Source organism: Halyomorpha halys, unplaced genomic scaffold (assembly GCF_000696795.3).
Source record: "Halyomorpha halys isolate HHAL.00 unplaced genomic scaffold, Hhal_1.1 Scaffold20.1, whole genome shotgun sequence".
Taxonomy (NCBI): domain Eukaryota; kingdom Metazoa; phylum Arthropoda; class Insecta; order Hemiptera; family Pentatomidae; genus Halyomorpha; species Halyomorpha halys.
In genome coordinates this window covers 1162405-1180293 of record NW_027110474.1, presented here as the reverse complement: position 1 = coordinate 1180293, position 17889 = coordinate 1162405, and the positions used below count along the sequence as shown (strand labels likewise).

The window sequence follows — 17889 nt, the reverse complement described above, 5'->3', positions numbered from 1 at the left end:
TTTTATACATTAAGATAAAAATAAGTCGTTTCTATGGAAACCTGCATAGAGTATTTACATAATGCATCCAGATCCTAAGTTAACATTATCATCTTATATCTTGTTGTTATATATGGTGTAGAAAATTTCATAATCGGCAAATAAGTTACAGTTAAAGGAGATGATTCATAGTTATTTGAAAAAATATTTTTTTATAAACAACTTAGAGCATGTATGAATCTTTTTTTAACGCAGCTTGATTCAACATCTATATAACAAGGAACATCTACAGTATTAGTAACAACAATCAATAGTCGTTTTTATAGGACTATGCTAAAGTCTCATTAATATTTTTTGTTGTTCATTACGTTTAGTAGTTGTTGTGAAATATAGTGAATGGGCTCCAACTCCAATTCCTAACCATTTCAGAGCAGTGGAAGAAGTTAAATTGAATTTTTGAAAAACTAGCTATAATAACTATAAGTAGTGCTACAAATATTTTTTATGGGCCTAATCTATTAGATGAAACTAATTTTAGGACTGGCTGTAGAGTCAAGGTTGATATGACCTAATTATTTTGTAATATAATTAGATGACTATTACATGTTTGTTTGTTCTGGTCTTGAGAAAGATAAAAAAAATGAGGTTTCTATAAATTATTATATTTTCTATTTCAGAGTATGTTTTCAGTATATCCCATAAGCAATCATATATTTATATCAATATTAAGAACTTATATATTTTACTTATTATTATTAATTTCATTTTCAACCCGCTAGATATGTAAAAAAAAAAAATAATAAAACCGTTATATTTGCAAGTAGTGTGAATTCCAAGGCTAAAATGTTATTCCAATGGTTATTATTTTGATAACCGAGAAATGTGGTGTGAAACTTTCAAAACTTAAATTTAAGCTGTAAAATGATTCTGAGTATTACACTTAACAAGATCATTTAGTTTAGCGTTTCTGAAGGTTCAAAAAGGGTCTTTTCAGAAAAAAAAAAACTAAACAATTTCACATCAAAAAAAGAAAAGAAAAGTATTATTATTAAACATCAATCAAAATGATTGAGGAAATACAATCTTACAATGGTGACGTTTTTAGTGATAAGCTAAAAATTGAAAAAAGATTTTTATTTTATTTTTTTATTTTGTGTAGCCAGTAGAAGACAAACCTAAAATTCATATACGGTTCCTTATAAAACATATAGAACTATTGAAAAATTGGCACCTCATTCATTTCGGTCAATTTGCCCATCTTATATGAAATGTGTACTTCAATTTTTTAGGTGACCAACCAGAAATTCGGAATCGTTGCCCAAAAAGCAAATAGAATTGTAAAGAAACTTCGATATTTTTTTCTTTCAAGGAATATCCATATTACTTTCTACTTTTTTATTTTCTTATTGAAACGTTTCGGGCGATTGTCTATTATTTAGTCCAACCTTATATTAATCCCTTATTCTTTACCGTTCCTTTACGGGATTTGACTTGATTGTCATTATTATTTTATTTTTTTTGTAAATTCCCATCTAGTAAACCCTACGTAATTGAAAATTAATCCCTTTGATACACTTTGAATGTTGAGAACGTCGATAGTTTATTTTCTAGACTAGTTATTAACCTTTGTTGATTGTACTAGTAAGAAAATTGTTTGATTTATTATTTTGCCTTTTGAAAGAACTTTATTTTCTCTGGAAAACTCTTGTATGACAATGATAAAATAATGACCAATAATGGTTTGTACTTAAAGACCAATTAATGGCCATTGTTAATAAATAGTGGTGAATCTCAGATAAAACATTACGTTGATTAAGTTCAACCAATATATATTATGGATTTATATTATTTTATATCTATTTGAGGATAGAGATTCCTTTCTCTTTAACAGTTTAAAATCATATAAATACCGAATCGCTCTCTATAGCATACACAGTGCTAGCCCGGAATACTTAAGTAATGCATCATGGCTGAGATATGGACGTTATGTGTCCATCACTGTTATTTATAGTCGGTTATAGAAGGCTTCAAGATCACACAATGACTTTAAATTGAACCCTCTACAGCTAACCTAATTCCTTTTTTATCTCATTATGTAGCCTTAAATAGGGGCATGCCCAAACCAATCTTGTCAATCAGAACATTCATCTTTAAGGTGTGAGAAAACCCGACTAATAACAATCTAAATTTAGATGGGAACAAAGTGATATTCAACCAGGAAGTTTGCAGCATAAACTCATAACTCAATGCTAAGAATTGGGGAATTTGGTACGGTGCACGCAAGGCATTTTCACTGACCTCTCTGCATGGCAAAAATTTATTTTTCTGTAGCTGTAAAAATTTGTATTATTATGGTTTCTCGAAGTTTAAATAAGAAACATTATCCTGAAAGGAATATAATAATTTTTACAGCGTAAAACTAAGCCGTGAAAACCTTCATTATGATAGAATCGATTTTATATATTTTTATTTTATCATGATTGGAATCGGGAGAGAATTAATACAATGGACTGTCTATTAAGCCATTTCCCCCCTTAAAAAATTTAAAATATTTTAGAGGGGCACTTTATTGAAAATTCTGCATTTATCTCTGTCAGACTATTTCAATGAGGATAAGATCAAGCTGAAATTAAACATTTAATTTTACATTGACATACCGAGTTTAATCAAAACCATTTGAGCCGTTTTTGATAAATACGATAAAATGTATAAAATCGATTCTATAAGCTGGTGAGTCGACTTTATCGAAAAAAGGTTGCTACAACATCCCAACAACACACTTGCCTTAAATACGTATATTCAGTATGACAAGATATTTCGGTTTTAAGCTAGGTTGCTCTCATACACACAACTGACCATTTTTCAAAACTTGGTTATTTTGAAAACCTCAAAACTTGTATTTTTGTCGAAAACTCCAATTCGAAATTTTTTAGGATCGCAATACTTCCCCTTATTACACATTCAATATAAAGCTAAAAGAAATTCAAAAGTCTGTTAAAATAATTAAATATTTTTATTTAATAATTAATTTTTAATGAACACGATATGCTTTGGTAAGAGAAATTATTAGGATCCTGTAAAATATCGAATTCGAGTTTTTGACGGAAATACATGTTATGAGGTCCTCTGGGTCCAAAACACCTTGTCTTGCCAAATAGTCTGTATGTTTGTCTGTGAAGTGCCTAACTCGACAACGAAACGTCCTAAGAAACTGAAATTTCATATTTAAGGCGGTATGTCCTGGAAACTTTTTTGATAAAACTCGACTGACCAAAAGTGCCACTTAAAACGATCGATTTTTCACATTTTTTTCGATTTTCACGTAAACGGCTTAAACAATTTTGATTAAACTCGCCGTGTCAATTTAGAATGAAATGGTCTTTAATATCAGTTAGGTCATATCCTTATTGGAATAATTTGACATGGCTTAAATGAAGACTTTTTAAAAAAATCTTCTTCTAAAGTATCTTTAATTTTAATTATAAGAAGATGGTCAGGGTTGCGGTCAAAAGAGAAACAAAACTAGTTGTAAACTATTTGTGTTTCTCTTTTGATCACAACCCTGACCATCTCCTTGTATTTAAATTTTTACGGTCAACAATATATATATATCTTTAATTTTGTTTATTTGAAAAAAATAAACAGTTCTCATTGTCACCAATAATAAACAATAGATAAATATAAAATATTAAAGAATTTTATGAATAAATAACAGAGAAAAAAGGAAAAATAGAAATATTCTATTCTAACGGGAAAAGCTGAGGCTCACTCTTTCCCGAAGGCATTACGACTTCGTTATGTTTTGTTAAACCTAACGATTATTTTTATTTTTTATTTTTTTTCTTGGCAGGAACAAAATTTGTATTTGTTATTCCCACCGTGAGAAATTCTAAAATCCGAATTTTGATAAAAACGGAAAAATAAAAAAAAACATTATCGTAATTTTCGCCTTCATAAAAATAGCGATATCTTCCACATGAACCCACCAACCTACACAAAACTTGAGGACGGATGTGTGTGTGTAGTGGTAAGTGAAAGCTTTCAAAAAGGTTTTTATTTCTTGAACTTTTTTTATTTTATTCATTTTTATTTTTGAATAATTTCTTAATTTTAATCTAGAACTTCATACATAGTCATCATATGAAAATATGCATCATCTAATTATTTCCGAATAAAAGTGTCGTTTAATCTGCATTATTTTAAAAGATAGAAAAACAACCAAATATCTAAGAAAGCACTCTTTGCTGTATTCACGAAATGTCTGGTTAACATGCTTCCATCACAACTTGTTAATTCCAGACTTGGATAATTTGTTTTAAACTGATCCTTTTAATAATTTATATTGCAATTCAATGAACTATGTATACATTTTTTCTTTCGCTTGTCAATTTATGTAATATACAATAAGGTGAAGTACAGCGATCGTAAACAATGTCTAATCAGAGTTTTTGTTATTACAATATTATACTCTAAAACATTTGCTGTAGAAAAAATGGTGGGTTTTCTCATTGATTGGACGACAGAACTGGGTCACAGTAAGTACACCTGCAGGCAACGGACCCATCAACTGACCTTAAAAAGCCAAAAGGCAATGTAAGGGACATTTGTATATTAGTGTATTTACTTCTTAAGTTTTAATATGCACACAATATTTTTTTGTGCATTGATATTCAATGGAAGGACAAAATAAAAAAGCATTGTGAGCCACAAAACCTTCCCTCTCAAAACTCTCCTTGGACCAAACAATTATAAACCTCCGTTTTAAGCCATTTACTTGAGGTCGTTCATAATAAAATTATGAGTGACCGAATGTAATATAATAAACGAATAATATAAATGTAAAAAGTTGCTTCACAATAATTATTTTATATTAAATATTAATGAATGGTCATCAATTTGTTGACTGTTTCGTCATATCATGAATGAGAAGAAAAAAAAAAACGAAAATTCCCATGCTTTTCATTTCCGTTCTCATTAAGTAATTTTCATATTATGCAACGGGAATATTTCATTCTTGAATGCCCCAAAATGATACAAGGACATATTTACATTTTGTGCTTATTTTAAATGAAATTATTTAAACAATGAATTGAAACATGAAGTATGTTCAATACAATTTTTATTAAGATCCAGATTAACGGGATTATGTTCGTTTCATTCAAGATAGGTATCAAAAAGTTTATTAGGTTGCCAGAAGTAGTATATGACTAATCACTATGAATAAACATGTATGTGTTTTTTTGTAATATTTTAAAAATTAAATGAAATATCTTAATCCTTTAATTTTGACAAGTCTTCCACTTTAGCCTCTGTTCCCAACCATTATAAATAAATACAAACTTCTAAGAGTGTATTTATATAGATTTAGAATCACAAGACATAAATAAAAACTGATAAACAAAACGCCCAATATCTATTGCTTAATATTCAATTCATTTTAAAATCGATTGCTTATTATCCACCCCAACCTTCTGTTCTTATTTTATATTTTGTTTTTTTATTCTTGATGACAACTCAAATAAGTAGTTTTATATATATATTTTACCCTCTCTACCTATATATAACTATATATAGGTTGGAAGGATAAAATCTAAAATTTCCTAACCTATAGCAGGTTTGGAAAGTTTTCTCTGAAATTTAAGAAAACTTCAAATTTAACTTTCTTGAATTATTTTGGAAAACGTGCCTCTTTAAATAGCTTTTATTAAGTCGGAAGTTGGGCACGATGATCGATCAGTTGAAGCGAGCTGGATAGAACCTAAGCGAACCATGCCCAATCAATAGTTCCGCAAGTAATGATTAGGCAGTATGTCCATCTTCCTACTCAACCATTTTTCAATAATATGCTTTCTTCCTTCTCTTGCTCTCTTCCTGGTAGTAGTCAGTGAACATCCTGTTCTTCTCGTCTTCGTTGTTTGATCATTCGGAAACATGTCGGTGACGATGTCATCTACTAGTGAGCAAATACTGCCTCGTTGTATGCTCAGTATGCTAGTGGCCTGCCAATAAAAGCCATAGGCAAAGGGTCACAAAAGACTTGTTCACATTGTAACATAGTTCAGAAATCGGAATGTTCCATTTTCTCCATGCTCATAGTCTTATCTTCGGGTCTGATAAGAGGTACTCCTTGGTGGTCCTAGATACCTCTTTGTTCTTAAGGTGCCTCTGGAGTCTATGGTGGCACCTATTTGACAATGAATTTCAGGATTAAAGTCATTTTTGGAGTTCACTTGAGTTCTGAGATAGATAAATTATTCTGCCTTCTCAAAGGTGTACTGGCCTATATATACCTATCCGTTATCATGAACTCCAACGATAGGGTTCATGCATGTAATTTTTTTCGTTCTATAACTAGCCACATTCTTGAAGTCTCCCTTGTAGGTCGACTTGAAGTCTCCCTAGTCACTCCATAGGTCCATAGGTCCATTCCAATCACACCGGTTTCGTCTGTAAAAAATATGATCAAAGCTAACTTGTCAAATACTGACCTACCGACCTGGATTTGGAATCTTCGCAGTGAAGACAACTACCAAGCCTTCCGTATAATACAATAGCCTGGGGTTACTTTCTCTACAGGGGTCCTCCTTCAGACTTTCCCAAAGTTAGTTGTGTTGTCACAAAGTTACAGCTACTGTACATTCCATGGAGTACTTCTCAATCTGCCAAGGGCAGAGGCAAAATGTAAAGTTTTAGTTATAGGTGCCACTATTAAAGCAAATCAGCGATAATAAGAATACCCACAACTTTTTATTGCCATCTCAATTGAATTTTCTCAATACTAATACAGGCATGAATATTAGTTAAAGTGGATAACATACAACTTCTATTGTTAATGTTAATTACGTGACTTTTGATCACTAATATTTGGTGAAAACTTTCATTGTTTAACACATTTGAATTAGAATATATTATTCCTAGTTAGAAACAAGAACTGTAAAATTATATAAATTTAATATATGTATATATAGTTGACCGTAAAAATTGATAAATAGGAAGTTTACAACTATTTTTGTTTCACTTGTGACCGCAACCCTGACCATCTTCCTATTTATCAATTTACGGTCAACTATATATACATATATTAAATTTATATAATTTTACAGTTCTTGTTTCTATAACAAGATTACAGTTCTAGTTGTAAACTATTTTTGTTTCACTTGTGACCGCAACCCTGACCATCTTCCTATATATATAAATTTAAGTTACACAGTGCATCACGAGTATTTTCAATCATGATTTATATTAATTCTACAAAAGTTCTTCACATTTCTCTGATGTGCCCAGCTAATAATATATACATGAATAATAGATTTGACCTGTTGCTGGTGAAATGGTTGCAATTTCACAGTACGTCATAGAACTGACGTAACTCGTGAGTCACGGCTCCTTTGGATAGTTTAGTCAGGTCAACAAGCAGTTGCTCTAGTGATTCCGCCGTGTTTTGTGGTACCAGGTTCTGTATCGGTCGTGGTTATCTCACGAATCAATGTAATCTTGTAAGACCTCTCAAGGAAAGTTTAAATTATTTTGCATCAAAGAAAAGAATTGCTGTGGAAAATATTTCTTAGCTAAATATACTTGTTTATCAACAAATGTGATTGTTGACAAAAAACTTTAAGGCGCGGTTTATAGAATAGGATACGTTCTATTTCGGGTACTGGACTTTTCCTTTAATCTGGAAAGGAGTTATTTTTATCTAGCTTTTACTCCAGCAAGGCGTTCCAAACCCTGTTTTCCTTGACATACTATATTCATTTCAATCTTCAATATCCTAATTGAGATCATCTTTCTAGTGATTAGTGTTACAGGTGTGTGACTGTATCAATTACACATAGAACATTAAATTACTTATAAACAGAAGCACAATGGTTGACACACTTACAGGTGAAACATACCTTCTTTAGTTCTTATATTTTAATGTTTACACAATTCTGAGCAATATAAACATTGTTTCAGTTGTGTGTAAGTTAAGTAAAATATGCAATGCTCATGTTTTTCAGAAAACATTATTATGACGCCAAAGGCCAAAAGTGCCAATTCGACTACAATAGTTATTGAAAGGAAAGCCATTTCCAATGGCAAACCGAATGGAAATAATGTCCACGTTGCTGGAGGAGACCACAAAGGGATTGTTATTAACAAAGTGGCAACTGTTAATGGTATGTAATTATGTTTTTTTAATGATGTATCTTTGTTTACTGAATGTTTTAGTGTATTTCATAATGAACAGTGCTGGTCTAAAAGTTATTGCAATTACATTTGACTGTGATTGTAATTTTGGACCATTGTTACAATTACAGTGGTTTATCAAGTAGTAGAAATTACTAATTAAAATTGTAATTTCATTCCAAATTACATTAATTGGAATGTAATTGTAATTGCAATTACTTTTTTCCCGACACCAATATTGAATAGTTATATTTTCATTTATGTTTAGATACAGAGGAGGCAGGCGTTCCTGAGATTTCTCTGCAGTTTTTGGTATTTCTTGTAAATGGCCAAACTGGATTGCATACTCAAGAAAGTAGGAAATTGTTCTTTTGGTTCAAACCTAATGTTCCTATCCATGAAAGACCTACTGTCGCCCAGGAGTTCTTTAAAGAATTAGTCAGTCCTTTGAAATTTCCTAGAGGTATGTTTTAATAATTATTAGTTTAATTTTTATAGTTTTACTTCCATTTTGTTTATAAGAGGTTCTTTTATTTTTTGATTAATAATCACAGTTTTGTTTACATTTGTTAATGGTATATTTGTAACCGAATTATAACTTCAATTTAAAAATATACGTTTAAATCATTTTATAATATTTTTAAATTTTCTTGTTGCTGTGACATTACAAAAATAAATGATCAAAATAGACTCATTAAAGTGTCAATCAAAACAAAGTATTTATGATAGCTGAAAAATAAAGTAATAATAGTGATATAATTCCAAGTAACAGCTTATCAAAACTAAAATCAAGTTCTGACATAATATTGTTGAGCTCCTTAATACGCTTTTATTATACATATTTATCAGAAAGAAGCTGTTCTATCTATCTAGAAGTATACTTCTTATCTAAAAATATCTGTTTTTGAATATTGTGCTACCATAGAATGCATAAGGTGATAAGTTTAAAACTGGTTCGACTCCCTGTTTTCTCATTATTTTTCAAAGGTCTTAATGTACTATATCATCAATCAAAACCATTTAAACCAAGAACGTCACAATTCACTATAAAAATGAGTTCAAACTCTATTTATTTAATTTCTTTGGAATCCAAACCACTCAAAATGTGATTTTTAATTCTTAGAATGAATTTCACCATTTTAGTTGTTCATTAAAGATATTATGTTGCAGATTATGTGGGATTCATAAAAGTCATCATGAAACTAATGCAGAATGTTTATCCAACCATACGTAAAATTGAAGTTGAACTCCGACAATTAGGAATGCCAAGGGAGCTACCAGTCAGGCCATGTAAGTGCTTATTATATTCATCATAAATATAATATCATAGAATTGGTTTAAAGCCTTAATATCTATCCAAAGTGCTATTTTGTGCTCATTTCTGTCATAAGGAGTATTAATTGGTTGAGATAATAATTTTATGAAGGCACTATTAAGAAACATTTCTAGTATGATCAGTTAATGATGTCTAAATCATAAATAAATAGGTATTATGATTCTGTATATACATTATTGTAGTTTGTCCAACATTATATTTCATAGTCTGTGTAAGTTTCACAATTCTTATATTTTCCCTTCAGTCTACACAACAGATTGTTTTATATCTTTTGAAAAATTAAAAAGTTATTACAAATGAGAAAAAAAAATTGACCTATTATGTTGTTTTGTACTATGAAGTTTTATAACATAAAAAAGTATAATTTTGGATCTATTGAATAACTAAAGTATTTTATTTTAGAAAATCTGTGTTTTCTTTGATATAATTTTAAATTATTTGTATTACAAATCCTTAGTTAAATAATTTGCTTAAACAATCTTATAAGTTCATTTATTTATATTCAGCGAAATGTTCTTGAATTAGATGATTAAAATGTATTTTTTTTCAGTTAAATTATATAAAGTATCAGCCTGGTTATTAATTTTTAAAATATCAAATTCAATATTCTCATTCTACTTTTTATAACATCTTATTTAGCCACACGCTATATTTGGTCATTAATTTTGTTCTTCATCAATAGCAAAAATATGTTGTCCATTTACTGAAATTTAATTTTTATAAATTCTAAGCTTTATCACTTGCAATGATATGTACAGTAAAACTTTGATTACCTAATGCGTTCTACAGTAAGACTTCCATCCACCTACATTCACCTCCACACACTGTTACACTAAGTGGTTATACATTTGGATTTGTAAATAGGGTCTATAGTATGGACAATATACCAAACCCAAAGGTAGATAGGCCAATCACCACAGCAAATGCATGTTATTTTGGCCTGACAAAAACAATTAGAACCGATTTGCTGTCGAGAACTACAAAACTCACTCTGTATAAAACTTTGATAAGGTCAGTCAACTTATGCCTCAGCGACATGGCCCTTTTTGCACTTGAACGCTAATAGCTTACAAGTGTTAAAGAGAAAAATCATAAGAAGAATGTTTGACTTAGTGAAGGATGGTAACCAATATAGGCTGAAGTGCAATGCAGAGTTGTACCAAATATATCAGGAACTGGATATAGTACAATAAAAAGGCCCAAAAGTGGGCTGGGCATATTGCAAGAACGAGTGGTGACTGACCAGTTGAAAAATTATTTTTTGGGTTTGAGGATGCATGATAAGCCAAAGCTTGACAGAATCATGTGCAAAGTAAAGAGGAAAGGAGGCAATGTCTTAATGCAGTAAAGATCTGTATCAAGTTGTGATGATGATATTTAATTATTCTTTGTATTATTGTACACTATGTTATTATTTTTCTTTTTTTTTTTACTTATATTTTGTGAACTCTACCTTTTTACTGGTTCTTTTGTATTGAGGGTTAACAGAAAGTGACAGATAAACAACTGATGGTTAATCAAAGTTTTACTGTAGTACTATTCTTTTTCTATTGAAGTGATTAATAATCTTAAATGCAACATTTTATCATTCTTCAAATGTTATATATAATAAAGTTGATTCTGGATAAATACAATAGGAATTTATTCAATTAGAAACCAAATGCTTATCATTTAATGCAATGAAAAAGCTAAGTTTTATGTTATTATAGCAAGGCCGAATTACGTGCTCATTGATTTGAAGACATATGACAGATCTCTGTCAGGTTGGAAGTATAATATATTTTATTTAGCTGTGTGCATAACATGTGACAATATTGCCTCTCCACCTAATAAATTGTTTTATGTCTTAAAGGTTTCTATTAATATGCATGATAACTTTTTGTGTTAATGCTACTGCAAGTAGTTTGCTATTTATTTTATATTAATTATATTTTCAAGACAAGGTTTAATTTTTTTTTTTTTTAATTTTGAGTAGAAAGAAGACATATGAATAAGGAAGGCATTTTGTAATGTTAAATAAATAAATAAAACCTTTGAGACCACAACTGTATTCATTGATTTGGCTTATTTCTTAAAATAGTTCAAAAAAGTTTATAGTGTATTTAATATAATTGGAAAAAATAATAATTATAATAATAATAATGGTAGATATGCATGTCAGTATGTTCACTTAATAGTTTTTGAAGAACTATTTTGTCTCTTAATTATTCATTCATAAATTCTTAAAAAAAGAAATGCACTGTAGATTATAAGTTATGAAAGCTTCTCTATTTAAAAAAGTTGCCTACTTGCCAACAATAGATATCATGTATTTCTTATAGGTCTTTCATTTTTATCAATGATTAATTAAAATTTCTTATGAGAACAGTCTGGATTTTCACACAAACTAGAGAAAGTATTTTGATAAATAGATTAATTAAACTACTGATCTTTATTTTTTTTTAAAAATTGTTAAAACCATTACATAGCTTAAAATTTCATTTTTGTGAAAAGAAAAAAATGTGTTTAGTATTTCTTGAAGGGTAAGGTCTGTGTGTAATATGAGAAAAGGATACTGGATGCTGAGCCCTTTTTTTTTTTTCTTTCTAATTTATACCCTTCCAACTAAACCAACTAAGGTTGGGTTAGGTACAGGTTGAGATATGAGCTTTGGATCTGACATAAAATTATTTTAAGTCTGTCAGTGGGCAATGAACTGGGTCTTAATATGCCATTTTATAGTGCAAGTACTAAAATTACTATCTTGATGGCATTGCCGTTCTTGTTTTCTTTCGTGAGATTTCTTTTAGTGTCGAAGTTAAGTCTGAAAATTTATTTTAAATTAACTCGTTATTTAAACAGCTATTTATTTAACTTTATCTCTTTTTTTTCTTTTTCTTTTTTTTTTGAGCAGTTGGAGCTGCATTTATATGTATTTTATCAATTCAAAATAAAAAATGTTGAAATTTTAAAAAAATCAATTTTATCGAATGAAATAGGTAGCTATATCTACATTATAGTAATTACGTTCGTAATATGTCTAACATCTATGTTATATATACCTATATAACTGTTTATAATAAATATAAATGTTTCCTGCTACTTATGTTTTTTTTTTTGTTTTTTTTTGCATTTTTTATGTTGCCTGATAATATCACTATTTTAACTAATGAAGTTTGTCATTTAATTATGTCTTTGTATAGAAATAAAATAATCCTTTTCTTTTTTAACAGTATCGACGGATGACAGTATTCTATCAAAAGAGGTACCATTGACAGAAAAGAAAATATTGGAACTTATTGAAGCAGCCTATCCTCATCCTGTTACAATTGAAGATTTAGCTAAGTAAGTTGATTTGTTTTCTCATATCTAAAAGTTTGTCTTTATAAGTTCTCTACTACCTCTTGGTTACTTTATTTCATTTATTTTGCATTTTAAAACTTAAATTGTTTTATTTTACTTCTTCATCATTAAGTTCAGTAGAAATATTGGTTATTGGTCAAAAATTAAAAAAAATATTTCAAAATAGAAAATTTTTAACGATGAATTATCATTGAAGTAATAAAGTAATTTAGAAAATACTTATATCTTTTTAATTGCTGCAATACACAAATTCAACCAGTGTTAGCGAGACCGATGTTTAAATTAATGTTAATCTGTGTATCAAAACTAATCACACATTAATAACAATCTTTTTTTATTCAGTTTACAATAATGCTTTACTTACAGTAACAGTAAGTACTAAATAGTCGTAGTATGTTTCAACTATTTTTCTTCTTTCCCTTTTCCCTATTTCCATTATGCCCTAAAACATATGGTAACCTCAGTACACCTAAATACTGAAGGTATCTACTAATTAGAAATCATCATAATCATTTTATCTCCGTTACCGCTTGCGCAGTGTGGGGTTATAATTTGTAGAGTCTGGACCAGATGTCTAGATCTTGGACCATCTCCCTTCTCCTACTCCAGTCCATATCCTGCCTCTTGAACGCCTCCTGAACACTCTCCTCCCAGGAAATGCATGGTCTTCCTCTTGGCCTTCTTCTCTTCCCATGTCTTATACGTCTTCTTGGCAGTTCTTTCCTGGTCCTTCCTAAGGAGGTGTTCGAACCACCTTAGCTTATGCTCCTCTAGGATGCTCTCAGCCGGTTTAGCTCTGAGGCCATATGGTGCTGTTCTGTACTCTATCTCGTCGTGTTCTTCCTTCCACCTTACGAAGATAACGCATCTCCATGGATTGGAACCGACTCTATCAATTAGAAAGTTGGGAAAATGTCAGGGATTTCGTATGGTTACGAAAAATTATTTACAGTAAATTTTTTGAAAGTTGTCATTGTTCTGAATTGTTATCTCTTTCTTCCAAATAATAAACTGTGAGATAGCTAACTTTTGTTTCAAACATATGGGTTATCTAGAGAGGTCAGTTTTCCAAATATATTTAGAAAAAGGGTAATTTTTTTACTTACTTAGAGTAATATTATTATTACTTAGAGTAATATTTTCCCCATGAAGGAAAATACTCCCCAGACCTCTGGTAAGATGGGGCATTTTATATATTACCTTCTCTTGAAAGGGAGAATCTTATTATAAACTCCATTGATATGTTAAGAAGGGCTTTGTCAGTTCAGACTTTGGTGTACAGGATTTTTATATGAGAAGAAAAAAGGATGTAGTGGCCAGGAATAGTGAACGGTAATAATTGATCATGGAAGTGAAAGAAATTGTGGACACATGTGTTATTGTGAATGAGAATCTGTATTGAGGGCAGTAAAAATTGGCTGAGTTTAACTGAGGGAGCATCAATGTTGGAAGTGATAGAATAAATGGGCTCCTGGGATTGTGAATTTTGGAAAGCTCATAAAAACAAAGTGCAATAGCATTGTAGGAAATAAGATTTCTGTACATAGGATCCTTAATCCGTTTTGGATTCAAAACCTATTTAAAATCCAAACCCTTCTATCACTTCTTGAAATTGTCCCTCAGTCAAGTTCAATAAATTTCTACTCGTCTCTTTACAAATCTTTAATCAGAATAACACTTTTGATGTTCCCATTTCTTTTCATCTCGGTGTTTTAATTATTATCCTACACGATTTTCCATCACTACATCCTTATCTACCTCTTTTGATATAAAAAGCTTGTTCACCGATGTCCATATTGATAAAACCCTCCTTATTGCAGATGAACTCAGGTCATATATTGAACCTTACAACTCCCTTAACCGTTTTAACCCGGTTAACTCTCTTCATTACTGTATATATATAATATTTATACTTATAGAGCTACAGCAGTATATTTTCATTGTAAATTAAAATTAAAAAATAACCTTATTTTACCATGGTTCAGCCAGTGACACTATCCTTAACACCATTGAGTATCATAATTCTTCATTATAAAATTGCACATTTTTTTTATTAGAGATCATGGCTGGGATGAAGCACTCGTACAAAAACATGTAGAAAGCTTGAAAGAAAAAGGACTAGTGAAAGCCATGGAACATGGTGCATTTACTCGTATCATTCAACACGAGAAAGATATCCAGGTAGGATTTTCGTAAAAACCATATACAATTTGCTACAGTTATTTCTATTTAAGTCAAACATTAGATATTCTTCTTATGACTATTTTATTACAAGTTCATTCGTCTTTAAACAACCTTAATTATTAGAAATTATATACAAAGGAAAGCGCAGGATGTAATTGCTGATGTCTTTTATAGCCTTTTTCTAAGTGTGATTTTAAATAAATATATATATTTTTAAATGTATTTCAATTAATTGAAATTACTGATCTAATTGTAGATTGTGAAGCAAATGCCTACAATAATCCGTTCAAAACAGCCTACAATCGCTATAATTACTGCTCAGTATTGTGAAAAGCTGGCAGTGGATTCCATGCTAGAGAATAAAGAAACATTTGTAAGATATACTACTGTTGGTAAGTTATTGGCAGTTAATATATATTATAGTAGTATATTATGAGTGATTTTTATATATTTTCAAGATATCAATGATATAATGAAATGTAAATTTGAGTGTATATTTTATTTTTAACGCTCTCAATATGTATATAAAGGAATGTCGGATGACTTGTGGTGAATAAATGGTTAGTTGGGAATTACAAGTTTTCAAGGATATAGTTTCAAAGTTACTTTCTATGAATCAGCAGTTCAAGGGATAAGCATGTAATTTCACTTTAGTTGCATTTCTGAAAAAAGTTTTGAGTTGGATATATTCCAATGTTAGTATCGTACAAGTAGTATCTACTTTCTCTACCAGGGTCATCCTACAGGCTGCCTCTATGCAATCCCAGTCTTTTTTGTCAGATGTGCCTCTTTTATTAGAGTTTTAAATTAATTTTTCTTATGAATTAAATTAACTGCTTATTCACCTTCACACAGATTTTTACACAATGTGTTTAGCTGCTTTAACTTCTATTAGTAGGCCATTGAAAAATAATAATTATATTTAGAAGATTGCTATTTGACAGTATATATCAATAAACGGAATTTGGTCCTGGTGCGGTCAAATAAAACTCAAATAGTAAATTGGTGTACTTTTTTATTTGAGCCAATGTTTCACCCCATGTTGCAGGGCTTCGTCAGGACTATTTTGAAATAATACCAATTTTCTATTTGAGTTTTATTTGACCGCACCCGAACCAAATTCTGTTTTTTAAATAAACAATATTATATATTGATTCTAATGATGTTTAGCTTTTTCAATTTGTTTATGTATAATTTTTCTGACGTAGTTGATTCAATCTTTTTTGAATATTCAATTAATGCCATTATTGATAACAAAAAATTTCCTAATGTAGTCTATAGTTTTTTTATTTTAGTACCTATTTATTTAACCTCATGAAGATCAATAACCCTGTTCGAGACCTTTATTCTCTTTAAATCAAAACCTATGTATCTCTCTAGGTTACATGAACAGTCTTATAACTTATTTAGGAAGAAGAATGTTTATTGTTAAGCCACTTTAAAAAGAAGGTTCACTGTACCTTATTGTATGGTACCTTATTATACTCAATATGGTTACAAGAGCTTTACTTTTGTCTGAAGTAGAAATGAGGTGAGGAATGATCTTTAGGGTCGAATTTTCAATAATGGAGTTCTCTGAATCTAATCAAGGCCTGATCAAACCATACATTAATTAGTTTGTAATTTTTTTGGAAACAAGTTCGATATGTTACATTCAAAATTTAGGAATGTGTCTGTGCAAGGTTGGTTAATTAGACCAACTTTTAAGGTGGATCCACATGTTGGCCGCTCGCCACGGATCGGAGGCTCGTACAAATGCTCGCCAAACAAAGAGCGGACCATCCACATGTCAGTGTTATTCAGAGAGGCAAGCATGGCGGACGTACTAGTAGTTTCAGCCATTGCACTTGGATTGTATTATTTTTATTACAAAAAAAGAAAATAAAAGTAAATTTAAATATAAATAAATAAGATTAAATATAAAACTTATTATAAAAAGTACCAACAAACACCTTTAACCTCCTAACAGCTCTCAGTTGCAACTAGACAAAGAATAATGGTGTAGATGCTACACGAGCGCTCTCACGAACTCCTTTGATCTGTGGCCAAAAAACCGACTCTCGACGGCTCGGCAACGAGCCTAGGCCAACCAAGCCAAGCCACCCATCCACATGCTCGCGTATGTCTGAGTTCGCCATGGCTCGGCCAACATGTAGAGGCCCCTTTATATTTATTGACAATTCTTTCTGGCTGGAATTCTGAAATTCTCACTTGAATTGTTTTCTTTTCCTTTTGTTTTCTATCCCAGAAAATTTAACTGCTTTATGTATAACTAAGCAATTAAATTGAATATACATTTTGTTATGTCTGGTACAGTAGAATCCTGTTAGTTCATATTACCAAGGGTACTCAGGTACAATATGAATTATCAAGAAGTTCAAAATTTTAAGATTTTACTGATACTCTTTTGGTCTAGATGTGCACGCTTTTCGCACCAATGTTTTTGAAAATTTTACTGTTTGTCTTTAAACTTCTTGCATTAAAATTCTGTACTTGTTCTTAAAGTTCTTTTCTTTGTTGTTCCAAGTCTGGGAATAAATTTTTTACTTATTATTTAAAATGGATGTTACTGTCAAAAGAGGAATGTTATAATGTTCAGATGGCAGTTATTTAGTCACTCCAACTATGGTTTTATATCGAGTGTGAGCTTGACTTTCTTTAGTTCACTCCAAAATTTAATTTTAACTATTTCGACAAATTAAGACTTCATATTTTCTAAGTACAATTATAAATGATCATTTCTTAGATATCAGTGTTAATTTTTACTAAATGAATTTCATTCCTACTGAAATTACTGATAGGGGTGGTTAATATAAGAGTGTTATAGATGAATACATCTCAATATAGATGAGGTCTGGTATGTGTAGGTTTTATATATA

At 30.3% G+C, this 17889-nt stretch overlaps 1 protein-coding gene across 7 annotated transcripts in view; it reads left to right on the top strand.

Moving 5' to 3' along the window:
- The window catches only part of LOC106681395 (uncharacterized), a 48275-nt gene that overhangs the window by 19446 nt on the left and 10940 nt on the right, over positions 1 to 17889 (top strand). For 2 of the 7 annotated variants that reach the window (XM_067048664.1, XM_067048665.1), the window contains exons 2-8: positions 7980 to 8138; positions 8417 to 8611; positions 9319 to 9438; positions 11194 to 11247; positions 12697 to 12808; positions 14884 to 15007; positions 15267 to 15402. In XM_067048664.1, coding sequence (XP_066904765.1) covers positions 7991 to 8138; positions 8417 to 8611; positions 9319 to 9438; positions 11194 to 11247; positions 12697 to 12808; positions 14884 to 15007; positions 15267 to 15402 — 889 coding nt within the window. In that variant the 5' untranslated portion in view covers positions 7980 to 7990. Of the gene's footprint in view, positions 1 to 7361; positions 7864 to 7979; positions 8139 to 8416; positions 8612 to 9318; positions 9439 to 11193; positions 11248 to 12696; positions 12809 to 14883; positions 15008 to 15266; positions 15403 to 17889 lie in introns of those variants that run through there. The other 5 variants (XM_014421706.3, XM_014421688.3, XM_014421731.3 and 2 more) reach the window with 5 other exon arrangements.